The following is a 14,873-nucleotide window of genomic DNA, read 5'->3' on the forward strand; positions in this document are numbered from 1 at the left end:
AATAAATACATCGTTAAAAAGAAGACTTTCCATGCAGGCTAGACCTCTGAGGGGGTAAAACACTTGTTCAAGCCTGATAAACTGAATTTGATCCGTGAAATGTATTTGATCCACAGTGGAAGGCGAGAACTCTGGAAAATCACCCTCCCACCTCCACGTAGATGCTTGAGCACTCCCCACGTGCACACACATACATTGTGCATGATACACAGATGTGTACTCACACGAATAATAGACAAAAATTAAAATTACGTTTTAATCCCAACACTCTGGACACAGAGGCAGGTGGATCTCCGTGAGTTCAAGGACAACCCAGTCTACAGAGTTCCAAGACAGCAAGAGCTACACAGAGAAACCCTGTCTCCAAAAACAAACACAAAACAAAACAACAATGAAAAGGTTTTATTGTGGCCTGGAGAGATTGTCGGAATTCTGTAAACCCCACCCCTCAGGATGTCATCTTTTAACAACAGAGATGGCTCAGTGGTTAAGAGGACTGACTGCTCCTCCAGAGGTCCTGAGTTCAATCCCCAGCAACCACATGGTGGCTCACAGTCATCTGTAATGGTATCCAGTGCCTTCTGGTGTATCTGAAGACAGTGACAGTGTACTCACACACACACACACACAAAGCAGCTTTATCTTGAATGTGTGTGTGTGCGCTTACATGCATACATACATGTGTTCATGTGCTAGCCTCTTGCAAGGCCACGCAGATGTCACGTTCTTTTGGTCACTAAGGCTAAATCTTAACTTCTGGTTGGGCAATCTGTCTCATATTTGGCCTTAAAATGATGGTGCCTTTCTTTGAGGCTTAGTACTCCCATGAGTCTTTGTTTCCTGGGATTTCTGTAACAGTCCCCAGAAAGATGTGGCTTTGACAATAGGAACTTTTGAGACCCCAAATGAATCCCGTGAGACAGATGTGGTGAGTCAGTCTTGAAATCCCAACACTTGGAAAGCCGAGGCACAAGAATGTTGAATGTGGAGAGAACAAAACACTCACGGGAGGAAGTACAAGGTCAAATAGAGGAGCAGGGATTGGAGAAAAGATCACTCAGAGACTGCCTCACCTGGGGACACACCCCATATGCAGCCACCGAACCCAAGCACTATTGCTGATGCCGAAAAGTGCTTACTGGCAGGAGCCAGATATGGATGCCTCCTCAGAGGTTCTGGCAGAGTCATACAGATACAGGTGAGGATGCTTACAGCTAACCATCAGACTGAGCACAGGGACCCCAATGAAGGAGCTAGAGAAAGGACTGAAAAAGTTGAAAGGATTTGCAACCCATGGGAAGAACAACATTATCAACCAACCAAAACACCCAGAGCTCCCAGGGACTAAAACACCAACCAAAGAGCACTCATAGAGACCCATGGCTCCAGCTGCATATGCAGCAGAGGATGGCACTGTCTGGGAAGTGAGGCCTTTGGTCCAGTGAAAGCTTGTTTTCCCAGTGTAGGGGAATGCCAGGGTGCTGAGGTGGAGAGGGAGGTTGGGAGAGAGAGCACCTTCATGGAAGCAAGGGGAGGGAGGATGGGAGTGGGGAGGGAGGAGGGGAGGGGGGAAGGGGATAACATTAGAAATGTAGATACAGAGACTATCCAATTTAAAAAAAAAAAAGAATGTTGAACTTGGCACGTACCACCACTGCTCAGCTAAAACCTTTATTTATTTTTATTTCACATGCGTTGGTGTTTTGCCTGCATGTGTGTCTGTGTGAGGGTGTCTAATCCGCTGCAACTGATGTTACAAAGAGTTGTGAGCTGCCTTGTAGGTCTGGGAATTGAACGTGGGCTACACAGTGAAAGTCCATCTCAAAACCAGCCAGGAAGCTTGGCAGTGCAGGCTTGTAATCTCTGCGCTTGAGGGGCTGAGGCGTAAGGATCACAGGTTCAGGGCCGGTTACAAAGTGAGCTGAAGGCTAGTCTGGATATTTAGTGAGCCTTGACGCTAAGAAGGGAAATGAAAGGGCTTGGTGTGTCTAAGAGGGTTGGGCATACAGCGTCTGCCCGAAATTCCCTAGTAAGCAGCTTGGGAACTCTGTGAAACTCACTTATTAGGAGGCATTGTTAGCGGTAGAGCCTTTACTTAGCCTACAGCCTGTTTAATCCCTATCACCACAAACACGTACACAGACTGACCCTGTGCATTGAAAGTTCCTCCCTTTCTCTCCACACTACCCAGCTTTCCGTGTTGGCGGACTTGTCTACTCTGAGCATTTCATACTGGAGCAGACACTAACACGGTACTTTTATTTGTATTCTATTTATTATATAGAGACAGGGTCTTGTGTAGTTGAGGATGACTTGGACCTCCAGATCCTTCTGCCTCCACTACCGTCTTTCTCCCCTCCCGTCAGATGCACTGTGCTGTGTGTCAAAGTCCCAGTTCGTTTTACGGCTGGATGATTTTTGTCTGTGTGGACTGACGCTTTCTTTTGTCCATGGGCTGGTGTGGCATCCGGGTTGGCTTCTGTGGACACAGCTGCCACAGACACGTGTACACGAGTGTGTGTGGACACAAGTTTTATTTCTCTTAATTTGATAGACAGCACTGGTGAGTCACGGGGCGTGTGTTTGCCTCGGTAAGGAGCTGCTTGGCTCCCTTCCAGCCTGGATGTTTAATTTTGCACACCCACCTGCCAGATGCGCAGCCCACATGAGGTCACTACTGTTGATTGTGTGTGTAGCTTCCTGGTGGTTCTCCTGTCTCTGGCTCCCATCTTGCCATATGAAGGGGGTGTTCTAGGGATCTGACTCAAGCTTACTTAGAAAGTTCTTTAACTGGCTGGCCTGGTTTTGTTTCAGTAATTGGATAGGTTTATGATACTCTCAATAATACTTCTGACAATGATTTCTAGGCAGGATTTTACATGACCCAGGTTGGTCTTGAACCTGTCACATAGAGCTTGATCTCCTGATCCTCTTGTCTCTACCTCCACTGTGCTGGGGTTACAGATGTGGGCCACAATTCCTATGTAATATGGTACTGGGAACTGGACCCAGGGCTTTGTGCATTTAGACAAGTGACACACTACCAACAGGGCCACGCCCCCAGCCCCTCCCTGGGGGATTCTAGGCAGGGGCTCTACCACTGAGCCACGCCCCCAGCCTTTTTTTGCCTTTTGAGACTGGGTCTCACTTATTTGCTTGGACTGGACTAGCACAGGCAAGCCTTGAATTTGTGATTCTCCTGCCTCAGTCTCTTATCTGACATTAAGTCATGTGCCCTGAGGCCTGGTTTCAGGGCTTTTTCTGTTGTCACACTGGCCAGAGGGTTTACTGTCATACTCAGTGGGTAAAAGCTCAGGTCATCCCAGGATAAGGATAGGCAACACCAGGAATTTTCTCGGGCCCCCTTGGCAATGGGCTTTTGGTGAGAAACTAAGCAACATTCCTAGCAACATGGGGTCTAGGAGGTAGAAACAAAGATTTGGAAGCACCCTCCTGGTTAACCCAGCACAGGCAGCAAACTCTGGTTTAGTCTCGTCACCTTCCTGGGCTCAGCAGTCTCCCTCGGAAAACGGACAGCCAGGCACCCTTCCTCAGTCTTGTAAGCACAGAGTAGTTTCTCAGAAACTGGATGTGGAAACACACTGCAGTCCCTGACCTGGGGGTGGGAGTCAAGCCTCCTCCTTAAAAACCCAGGGCTGAGCTGGAACCGGTGGCAGCAGTCAGGATGGAGCAGGTGACTTCCAGGTTAGGCCGAGGACACAGCAAGGCCACCTCTCAAACGCACGGCTGGGTGTGTGCTGCAGTGCTGGTAGACTCAGAGCTGCTAGTTCTGTCACCAAGCAGGATTTTAGAGCCAGTGCTTCACGTCCAGAGCTGTTACCCCTCAGTGCTGGGGGCCCTGTGTGGGCAGAAGCCTACACACCTCCACAGTCTGCTTCGGTCTTTCCGCTTCCCTTAGACCAATGTGATACGCTGTGGACTGACTCACTGACGGACCAGGGCAGACACTCGAGGACTCAGACAGCCAGGCCAGGCAGGACCACAGGTTTATTGGGGGCTGCACACGCGCACACTCACAGCATCACACAACAATGGCACAGTTACTCGGGACATCACGGTGGCCTCTGCCGTCCACGTAGGGCCCAGAGGCAGTGGGTTCTGGCCTCCTCCCCTGCGGCCTAGGCCCTGCTGGGTCCTTCCTCTGGGCCAGCTGAGGAAGGGAGGGGGCTGCTGGGGTGGGCCTCGAGCCTGGCAGGGGACGAGCAGGCAGGTTGGTCCGGCAGGCGGGGCGTGGCAGAGGCCCACCTCACTCCAGGGACTGCAGCATTAGCAGCTGCTTCAGCACCTTCGTCTGGCTGGTCTCTCGGATCTCCCCTGCCAGGAACATCTCATCCACCACCGTGTAAACCTGGCAAGGGAGGGAGGGCAGGAAAAGCTGCAATGGGGGAAGGGGAGCAAGTGGGTCGACCCTGGGCAGAGAATCAGCATGGGCGGTGGGGAGGGGTGTCAGCCAGATCTTTGGTGGCTCCGGGCCCATCCCTACGCCTCTCGCCTTCTTCCCCCGCAAGCCTACCTTGTAGAAGTTGAACACCAGGTCCAGTTCACAGACGTTGTGGAAGTACTCGTTTAACACCTGAGGGAGGTGAAGACAAGTGGTAAGAGACCGGCACAGACAAGGCTGGCTCTGTGACCAGCAGTGCTCGCTGTGCAAAACTGAGTTTGAACCCGGATCCCATGTGGGAGGAGCCAGCTCCCAAACCTGTCCTCTGACTTCCGTGTGCCTGAATGAACACACGTGCCACAGACTCTAGACACACGCGACAATAATAATAATTAATAACAACAACAACAACAATAACAATAACAAATAAAATATGAAACGAGACAGGCCGGGAGGCTGGGATGTAGTTCAGTGTGTGTCGAGCATTCACGAAGCCCTGGGTTCCGTTTCCAGCACTGCATCAAACCTGTTTGGTGGACTACATCTCTAAGCCTAGCACGTGGGAGGAAGAGGCAGGAATTTAAGGCCACCCCTGGCTATATAGCAAGTTTGAGGTCAGCTGGGGCTCTACGAGACCTGCCTCAAAAAAAAAGGGTCGGGAGGTATGTGCAACTGGAGAGATGGCTCAGTGGTTAGGAGCACAGGCTGTCCTTCTAGAGAACTCATAGTTTACAGCTCCCATATCAGGTGGCTCACAACTGCCTGCAAGTCTAACACCAGGGGGGTCTAATGCCCAATGCCTGTGTCCTCGAGTGCCTGCACTCACGTTGTACTTGTACACACACACGCACACACACACACACATACACACGCACACACACACGCGCACTCGCACACACACACACACACACACACACACACACACACACACACGTGTGTGCGTGCTACTGTACAGGTACACCACGACTACAGTCAAAGGAACCAGGTGGTGAATGGGCAGACAGAGGAGGCACTAGGCCGGAGCAGAGAGAGGAGAGGAGGGAAAGGCGGTTTAGAAAGACAGACCCGCACACACAGAGGGAGGCTGGGGTGGGGGTGGGGATACGGTGGCCACCCCAGCACCCCAGAGCCTCCTAGTCCAGCACCTGACTTACTTCTACGAAGTTGTGGATGGCCTCGAGATAGGCCAGATTGTTGTCATTGACGTCCACACAGATGCAGAAGTAGAGGCCAGCGTAGCGTCGGTAGATGATCTTGAAGTTCCGGAACTGAGGGCAGAAGGGAGTCGGGTCTGAGCCCGGCAGAGGGGGCCAGATGCCAGCTGTTCCACAGTGTGTGTGTGTGTGTGTGTGAGTCCAGGTACAACTCTGGCTAATGTCCAGCAGAGGACCACTCACCCAGGCAGTGATTGATATCCCCAGGGTCGGCAGGATTGGGTTTCGGGGGTTCAGGGCGGAGCCCTAATCCCCATCCTGGGAGTCAGGGAGGTTTCCTGAAGGAGGGTACTGTGAGTGGAGAGCAGGAAGACAGGCTTTCCAGGCACAGGAACAGAGTGTAAAGGAGCCAGGGCAGGAACTCTGACTAGGCCTGGCAGCACGAGGGGGCTGAGACAGGAGGATCGTATGTTTGAAGAAAGTCTGGGCTACGTCTGGCCCTAACTCAATACAAAACAAAAATAAGTTTCAGCCACTTTGTTGTTTTAGCACTGCTGTGTGGCCCAGGCTGAAATGTGTTGGCTGTGTAGCTGAGGATGGCCTTGAACTTCTGATCCCCCAGCCTCCACTTCCTAAGTTTTGGAATTACAGACATGCAGCACTAGGCTGAGAGGAAGGCATTTCAGATCAGCCTGGGCAGTACAAACAGACAAAACACAAGTGTCTTACTTCGGGGCATCTTCAAGTTTAGAGTTCTAGGTAGTAGAAGCCCACATTGCTGACACATGTAAATATTAGAATAATGCTCACATTGCTCACGAGCCAGACATAGCTGTGCCTGACACTAAATACAGAGATGGACAGGGGCTGGGGGCGTGGCTCAGTGGCGGATCCCCTGCCTAGTGTATTCATGAGGCTCTGTGTTCTGGCCTCAGCACAGTGAACAAACAAAAGGAGCACAGATGTGGGATATGGCCGGTGTTTAGCCAGATTCTAGTTCTCTGGGCTGTGTGTGGAGCACCACCTGGTGGTAGCTGTGGTGAACTACATATTTTGTGGGTCCTGGAAAGTTTTTTTTTTTTCCAGCTCAGCTCATTTAAAAAAAAAACATTATTTTGCTCGTTATTTAGTTATTATTTGTAGAAACAAGGTTTCTCTATACAACCTTGGTTTGGAAGTCTATAGACAGACCAGGCTAGCTCCAAATTTTTCTTGATCTTTTCACCTCTGCTTCCCAAGTGTGGAGAAAACTATCACCTCAGAGATAAAGACAGGAGGAGTCAGGGCTGGAGGTCAGCCAGGCCTACAGAGTGAGACTGTCTAAACTGGGAGAAAAAGCTGGGTGGTGGTGGCACACACCTTTAATCCCAGTACTCAGAAAGCAGGAGACAGGAGGACCTGAGTTTGAGGCCAGCTTGATCTACAGAGTGAGTTCCAGGACAGCCAGGACCACACAGAAAAACTGTCTTGAAAAAGTAATCTCGAGCTCCATTCCCTAAAAAAAGAGGCTGGAAGTAGCTTCTCCACAAAGTCTCACTATGCAACGAAGAGGCAGGCACCGTGCCACATGCTTCAAGCCCAGTGCTGGAGGCTGGACAGGCTCAGTTTTCTGGCCTGTCAGGCTAGACTAACCAGTGAGCACCAGGCCCCAGTGAGAGATCTTATCTCAAAACACAAGGTAGATAGTTCCTAAGGAATGACCCTCAAGGTTGACCTTTGGCCTCTGCACTTGGCCCTGCCAGGTCCATAAACACACGCAGGAATTCAGTGTCTGTGTTACAGACATACATCACAATGCAGTGCAGTGCTGGGTCACAGGTTTGCACTGCAGTGTTTGAGTTGCAAGCATGCTCCTCCCCCTCAAGGAAGAGTTTGCGTAGCCCATCTTGGACATAAACTCACCATGTAGCTGAGAAACCCTTCTGCCTCTGCTTCTGAAGCGTTAGATTAGAGGCAGACGCTACCTCCCGCATGTAATATGGCTCTGGCTTTGCGGCTGCACTTCATGCATTCTGGATAAGCACTTACCAACTGAGCCATAGCCTCAGCCTTCCGCGCAACTTTCTTTTTGCAGACAGGGTTTCAATGTGCAAATGTGTAGCTCTGGCTGGCTAGAAACTCTGGACACCATGAGACATATCAGCTTCTCTGACAGGCTGGAAGTGCAGGGGGGTCCTAAGCTGTCTGCCGATGACATGGTGTGCACTTCATCTATGCTTCTTCACTGTCCCCGCAAATTCCTGAGCCTGGGTACCCACAGCATGCGGGAACTCCGTTTCCATTCCCTTCCCCAGCCTCTCCTGCACTGGTGACTGCCACTCTCTCCTAACACCTCTATGTAATAACAGCAGACACCTCCCTCCTGCTTCTCACCCCCATGAGTGTGTGTGCGTGTGTGTGTGTGTGTGTGTGTGTGTGTGTGTGTGTGAGTGTGTGTGTGTTTGTGTGAATGTGTGTATGAATGTGAGTGTGTGAATGTGAGTGTACGTGAGTGTGTATGTGTGTGTGTAAGAGAGTGTGTATGTGACTGTGTGTGAGTGTGTGTGTGTGTGTGAGTGTATGTGTGAGAGTGTGTGAATGTGAGTGTGTGTGTGAGTGTGTGTGTGTATGCACGTGCATCTTGGAAGAACAAGCCTCCCTCTGTGCCATCCACTGGTACCACTTTGAGGGTCTCCTGCTTCTTTTCTTGCTCCTTAAGGGGGATCCTAGCCAAGTGTGGTGGTACAGCCCTGAAATCCCAGCACCAAGAAAGCTGAGGCCAGAGGGTTATGAGTTTGAAGCCAGCCCTGAGATGGAACAGACCCGTGTTCCCCTGCACCCAGATGGCAAGCCTGGACTACTACATGGTGACTTTCAGGCTAGCCTGGGCTACCTGTCTCAAAAAGGCAAGACCAAGGTAATGTGGATATTTGGGAGGCAGAGGCAGGAGAATCAGGAATTCAAAGCTATGCTTAGCTAGATTGAGGCAGGCACACCAGGCCCTGTTTTTAAAAATGAATGAACGCACAGAAAAACAACGAAAACTATGGCCAGCAGATAGAGGCACTTCGAAAGCCCGTTCCTGAGGTCCATCCCTGGAGCCCACACAAAAGCGGAGGGAAGAAAGGAGTTCACAAAGTTGTCCTCTGACCTCCACACACAAACACACTGTGGTGTGTACCCTCTCCCCCACAACAGTAGACAAGGACCCAGACAGATGGGAATCCTGGACGCTTGTGCCCAACTCATGAACCCTGCTCAAAACTGTTCTGTGGCTCTGGCCACGAAGTGTGCCAGAGGACCTCAGTCACCAGTCAGCCGGTCTCCCTGCCCGCCCTCGGGGACGCTCCACCCACGCTTCCGCCTCAGGGCTTTTGCACCTGCTCTGCCCCTGAGGCTTGGAATGTTCTCGGCTCTGAAAGCATCTACTCCCTCAGCCCTTCAGGTCTGGGCCGAGAGTCACCTGAATGAACAAGGTGTGTGGGTGTGCTGAGGATCCGAGCTTAGCTCCTCACGACTGTGTGCTCTTTACATACCGAGTCACACCCACAACCCCTGAAAGAGAAAAGGAGCTCAAAGCATGTGGTGTGGATTCACAGAAGAGAGGAGGTCACAGGCCATGCTGTGGTTAGAGAGGGGAAGGGGGCAGAGGTGCGGGGTAGTAGGGGACTGAAAGAGGCATGGGAGGGGGTCGGTCACCTCCACAAAGTTGGTGTGCTTGGCATCCCTGACGGTGACCACGGCATGCACCTCCTCGATTAGCTTCTGCTTCTCGTCGTCATCGAACTGCATGTACCACTTGGCCAGGCGCGTCTTGCCTGCCCGGTTCTGGATGAGGATGAATCGGATCTAGAGCAAGCCGGGGAGGAAATGAGAGAGGTGGAGGACACGGCTCAGGGAGGGTGCCACCAGACATCCCATGGGAGAAATGGCAGGGCCCAGGCTCTCCCTGATGCCAGCTTTCTCAGGCTGCCTCCCTGGGACCTTGCTGTGTCCCTCTGGACATGGGCTGTGGTCCCGCTTACACTGAGTGACTGACCAAGTCCCTGGCTTCGGTTCATCCCATCTCCATCTCTGAAGCCACTTTCTTACCCCCAAACCAAGTTTCTCAAGATGCTCTACCTTATCAGGGGCGGGGTATCGTTTACAGTGCTGGGGGGCACTGAAGGCCTTGTGTGAGCCAGGCAGGAGCTGAACCACACCTCCAGCTGCTCTTACTGAGCCATGCCACACCGGGGGTTGACAGGCACTACCACTGAACAACAAACAGTGAGCCATCAGCCATCTCACTGTTGGCCACAGTGTCTCCTGCAGCCCAGGCTGGCTTCAAACTCACTACACAGCCAAGCAGACCTTGTACCCCGGCTCCTCTCGCTCCCACTTCCCAAATGCCGGGACTTCAAGCATGTAAGGGCTCAGCTGTGCTTGGTTACTTGTGTTCGTATGTTCACTTGCGTGCAGATGCCCACAGAGGCCAGAAGCATCAGACCCCTTGGAGCTAGCATTCCAGGTGGCTAAACCTGGGCCCTTTGCAGGAGCAATAGGTGCTCTTAACTGCCGAGCCACCTCTCCAGCCCTTGCTTTTCTGTTCTTTTAAAGACAGGGTCTCCCTATGCAGCCTAAGTTTACTAGGAACTTGGGGCAATCCTCCTGCTCAGCCTCTCAAAATTCTAAGATTACAAGTGTGGGATCCCAACATCCTGGAGGCAGAGGCAGGAGAATTACTCTAAGTATGAGGCAAACTTGGTTTATATACTGAGTTCCAGACCAGCTGAGCTACATAGCAAACGTGGTCTCAAAAAACAAAGTCAGACACCACAAACTTCACTCCTTCAGATGTTCTGAGGCAACCCTTAGCCCATCTACAGCTCTGCAGCAGCCATTGCTAATTCTAGTATGCTTTCTTCCTCTCATTGTGCTAAGAATGACCTGGGATTCACGGTGACCTGGGCAAGCCTGGAAGTTATGATCCTCCGGCCCCAGCCTGCAGGCACTGCAGTTGCAGGCCCATCCCACCCACTTCCTGATTACAGGTGAATGCTACTACACTTATGGATGGCCACCGCCTCATTTATTCATTCTTCAGCTGATGGACAGCTGTCCGGCGTCCACTCCGGGGCTACAGTGAGAAACGACACACAAGTCTGTGTGTATTCCTTGGTTTTGGGTTAACTACTTAGAGCAGCATTGCTGGGCTGTATGGAAACTGTCCTTTCTAGAATGATAAAGGGTTTCCAGCATCTGGTGCTTGTTTGTTTGTGTAGAGAGGTCAGAGGATTTTGAGGGGGGCATCCGTTCTTTCCCATCTTGAGAAACAACCTGGTATTATACTCAGGTTGTTGGTACAATGTGACAAGAGTTTTTACCCTCTGAGCCATTTCAACCCATGACATTTGTTTATTGTTATGTTGAATTCTGGGCTAGAACCTGTGGCCTCACACCTTCCAGGTAGAGCAATGAGCCTTTACACTTAAATAGCCAAACTATTTGGAGTCTCAGCATACTGTGTGTGAGCTGTACTGTGTGTGAGCTGTACTGTGTGTGAGCCTGTGTGTGAGCCGTACTGTGTGTGAGCTGTACTGTGTGTGAGCCTTACTGTGTGTGAGCCTTACTGTGTGTGAGCCCTACTGTGTGTGAGCCTTACTGTGTGTGAGCCTTACTGTGTGTGAGCCTTACTGTGTGTGAGCCGTAATGTGTGTGAGCCTTACTGTGTGTGAGCTGTAATGTGTGTGAGCCTTACTGTGTGTGAGCCTTACTGTGTGTGAGCTGTACTGTGAGCCGTAAAGAAAAACCACCCACGGTGTGTCTGACTCAGACCACTCTATCTGGTTCAGAAGAAGGTCACAAGACCCCAAAATACTAGGTCACCTGTCAAAGAGCAATTCTGAAAGCTCAGTAAGTCAGGTGGATTTGGTGGCACAGGTCTGTCATGCCAGCTTTTTGGGAGGTTGAAGTGAGAGGATCAGGCCTGCCTAGGCAACTTGGTGAGACCCTGTCTGAAAATAGAGAGGATGGATTGCATCACAAGGATAGAGAGCTTGCTTAGTATGCTCCAGGTCTGGGGCTCAATCTCCAGTACAACAGGAAACAAAACAACTGAGTTAAAGCCACAATGTTCAACACATTCCCCAGAACCCACCGAGTCCTCAGTAAAATTAGCAATCATATGACCTAGACCAGTGGTTTTCAACCTTCGTAATGCTGCTGGGGGGGGGGGGGTCCTCATGTTATGGTGACCCCCAACCATAAAATGTTTGTTACTACTTCATAACTGTAGTTTTGCTATCTGTGTTTTCTGATGGTCTTAAGGGGGTGGGGAATCGAGAACACATAGAACGGGAGGAAGAGAAAGGAGGGAGGGAGAGAGAAACCACAAGACTGGAAATTTAGCCGAAGGCAAAGTACTCATGCAGCATGCCCAAGACCCAAGGTGTAATTCCAGGTACTAAGGGAAAAAAGGAAAAACCAGGGCTCAAAGCTAGGCTAAGAAAAGCATTTATCACAGCCAGAAAGCAGCACTAGTTCCCCTAGTCTTTACCCTAAGTGCTGGATTCTTTCCTGGCCTCCATGGTCTTCCCTGAGCCTAATTCTTCACTCAATCTATCTGCCTTATTCAACCTAAACAGAAAACACGAACAGGATGTTACATGTTCCTTCCAAGAACTACTTCTGCTGAGCCAGGGAAACCTAGTTCTGGGCAGCCCAGGAAGAGAAGGGGTGGGTGCAGGAAGGCTAGAGCAGAGCCAGGCACAGAATCATAAGGGAAGAAGAGCTGGAGGCAGGGCTGAGTTAAACCCTCTGTGTCCTACCCCGACTCCCAGCTAATGTCTTTCTGTTTCCCTTAGAAAGAATCGTTCCACTCTGGGAACGTCTGAGAAGTCCCTAGTCCCTAACTCCATCCCTCTTCTGTACCCTCAGGGCACCTTCCGACCTGATGTTCCGTTATAACTTCCATCACCCCACTCCCACCCCGCGCGCACCTTTGGTCCCCCTCTGTGAAGCTTCACTGAGCCTTCCTTTCAAGCATCCCTTCTCCCTGTCCAAGGCTGGCCTCCCTTGTTACAAAGGTCGCATCGAATCTCCAAGTCCTCTACTCACCTTCTGTCCTGACATCCCACTCCCGAGTCTTCTTCCCCAAGTCCCTATCCAAAGAACTCTTAGTTCCAAATGGCCCCATCTTGGAGGTGGAGGTTCCCTAAATCCAGTGTTCAGTCCTTGCTCTCAAAGCTCTCCCTCCTCAAATGTCATGCCTTCAAGCGGACTCTGCACCCCAGACTTCTCCTCTGTGGAACGTTCTGTTCATCTGCTCCCCACTTTCTACAGCTGGAGCCCTCTCTCTTTTTGCAGCAACCTAATCTTAATACTACAGGGACCAACTTCCGGTCTCCAGGGTCCTCTTCTTCCCTTGGAGAGCGTCTTCCTTGGCCATATCCAACTTGCCCCAACACTAGCTTCCCTTAAAACCAGCTCCTTCCTCCTCATAAGGAACCCTCTCTACCCTGTCTGTAGAGTCCCTGGTTTTTCTCAATCATCCTTCATCTCCAATTTCTTCTCCCGCTTCTGTGGTTTCAAAATCTTCCCCAAATGTCTCCCTCCAGGGCAGTCCCTCCTTGGACACTCTTTACCCTCCAAATCCTTTGGAGCCACAAGCCCACCCCGCAGCGCAGCATCGAGCCCCTGATCTCCATTCCTGACCCCAATCCCGAGAATCCGCGCCCGGCCGGGATCATCCGCGCCGGGAGGAAGCTTGTAAGCTCCAAACCAAACCCCCGGGGACCGTATGTGAACCCTCCCTTTGCCTGTCCCCCGTGCGACGCTCCCCCCGTTACCATGGCGACCCCTGTCTGGACCCCAGAGGCCCGGGTCCCGCTGTAACAGGGCGGCTCCGGTTCGGCTTGCAGTTGTGGGGCCCAGGGCTAGAACTAACTTCCGGCAGGAGAACCCGCCTTCCTCGTCAGGCACGGCCCTCTGGGAGTTGTAGTTTAAACGCATGCGTTGGCAAGAATGGTCCCGGTCTAGACGCCTTCCCAGTATGCTCTGCGATTGCCTTTTCCTATCAAGAGAGATAACCACCAAATGCATGCACCAAATGCATTGTGGTTGAAAGTCTCTGTATAAGAACAATTTCCATAGGTTAAAAGTAGGCCGAGTGAGCGTTGCATTTCGGGAAATGTGGTTCTAGTGCTACTCTATCCCAAAGCTCCCTCCAAAGGGCATGCTGGGAATAGTAGTTTCTTCTTTTGAGCTCTGTTTTAATTTATAATATATAATGTGCTTTGATAATATTTCCCCAATTACCATTAGGTTACTTCTTTCTCCTTCACCAGAATCTTTTCTTCCTCAAAGTGTTCCTATTTTCATGTATTTTTTTCTTGCAGGGCGTGTGGCCCACGGCATTTATCTGGAGTTGTGGATGGGACGATACTTACTTGGGCAAGGGCATCTTTTAACTGAATATATTACTGGGAATATGACTCTCTCACTAACTGCGACTGGTTTTTAATTTTTCACCTATTTTATGTGTTTGAGTTCTTACGTGCATGTAAGTGTACAATGTGCATGCAGTGTCCACTGAGGTAGAAGAGTATAAGAAGGAACTGGAGTTTGGGAGCCGAATCTGAAAGAGCAGCAAAAGCTCTTATACACTGAATCTTCTCTCCAGCATCTCAACCCGCCCCCGCAACTGTGGTGAAATGCCGATGGGCCCAGTCTCCTACACGTCTTGAGCAGTAACGCACAGCTGTTCTAAGTTCCTGGCATTATCTGTTATGTTCAGAAGGCATGTTTCATCCTTTCCTCCAGTGATTTTTTTTTTAAACTCAGAGTTTTATGTAGCCCAGACCGGACTAGAACAAGCCTTGTAGGAGAGGATCCGCTGGAGTCCTGATCTCCTGCCTCCAAGGGGCTACAGTATAGGCATATGCTACCACACCAGTCTCAGGAATAGTAGGTCATTTATGTATGTATGTATGTATGTATGTATGTATGTATGTATGTATTTATTGTTGTTTTTTTGAGACAGGGTTTCTCTGTGTAGCCCTGGCTGTCTTGGAACTCACTCTGTAGACCAGGCTGGCCTTGAACTCAGAGATCTGCCTACTGGGATTGGAGGTATGCATCAGCATTGCCCAGCAGAAATAGTCTTAAATGAGAAATGACGTTGTGGATCTAAAAATGTAGCCATCTTTCTATGTTCATGCAGTGCTCTGTTTACTTGAGCTTGGGGATGTAGGTTTTTACATAATATATAAATATATATATATACATAAAGTAAAATAAAGATAGGAATTGGGCTACAAAATGTGTGTAAATCCATGGGAGTGGATTGTTATAGATTT

The 14,873-nt window shown here is 50.5% G+C and overlaps 1 protein-coding gene across 2 annotated transcripts; it reads right to left on the reverse strand.

The window, feature by feature from the left end:
* Positions 1-3,989: 3,989 nt before the first annotated feature.
* Positions 3,990-13,462, reverse strand: AP2S1 (adaptor related protein complex 2 subunit sigma 1). Of its 2 annotated transcripts, XM_080908464.1 has the most exons (5): positions 13,365-13,462; positions 9,235-9,384; positions 5,557-5,670; positions 4,535-4,594; positions 3,990-4,369 (listed from the first exon to the last, which is right to left on the reverse strand). In XM_080908464.1, exons 1-5 carry the CDS (start codon positions 13,365-13,367, stop codon positions 4,268-4,270), a joined length of 429 nt encoding a protein of 142 aa, XP_080764590.1. In that variant the 5' UTR covers positions 13,368-13,462; the 3' UTR covers positions 3,990-4,267. The 2 variants fall into 2 exon arrangements, with proteins under 2 accessions (XP_080764590.1, XP_080764589.1); XM_080908463.1 differs by having other exon boundaries at positions 3,990-4,594.
* Positions 13,463-14,873: the final 1,411 nt, after the last annotated feature.

Source organism: Micromys minutus (genome assembly GCF_963924665.1).
Source record: "Micromys minutus genome assembly, chromosome: 32".
Lineage (NCBI taxonomy): Eukaryota > Metazoa > Chordata > Mammalia > Rodentia > Muridae > Micromys > Micromys minutus.

What these genes read in the sequence shown, in the direction of transcription:
- AP2S1 (XM_080908463.1), bottom strand. An exon ending in AGCACACCAACTTTGTGGAG is followed by an intron (nt 5,671 to 9,234) that starts GTGACCGACCCC and finishes TTCTGCCCTCAG; the next exon opens with TTCCGGAACTTCAAGATCAT. An exon ending in CCATCCACAACTTCGTAGAA is followed by an intron (nt 4,595 to 5,556) that starts GTAAGTCAGGTG and finishes CACCTCCCTCAG; the next exon opens with GTGTTAAACGAGTACTTCCA.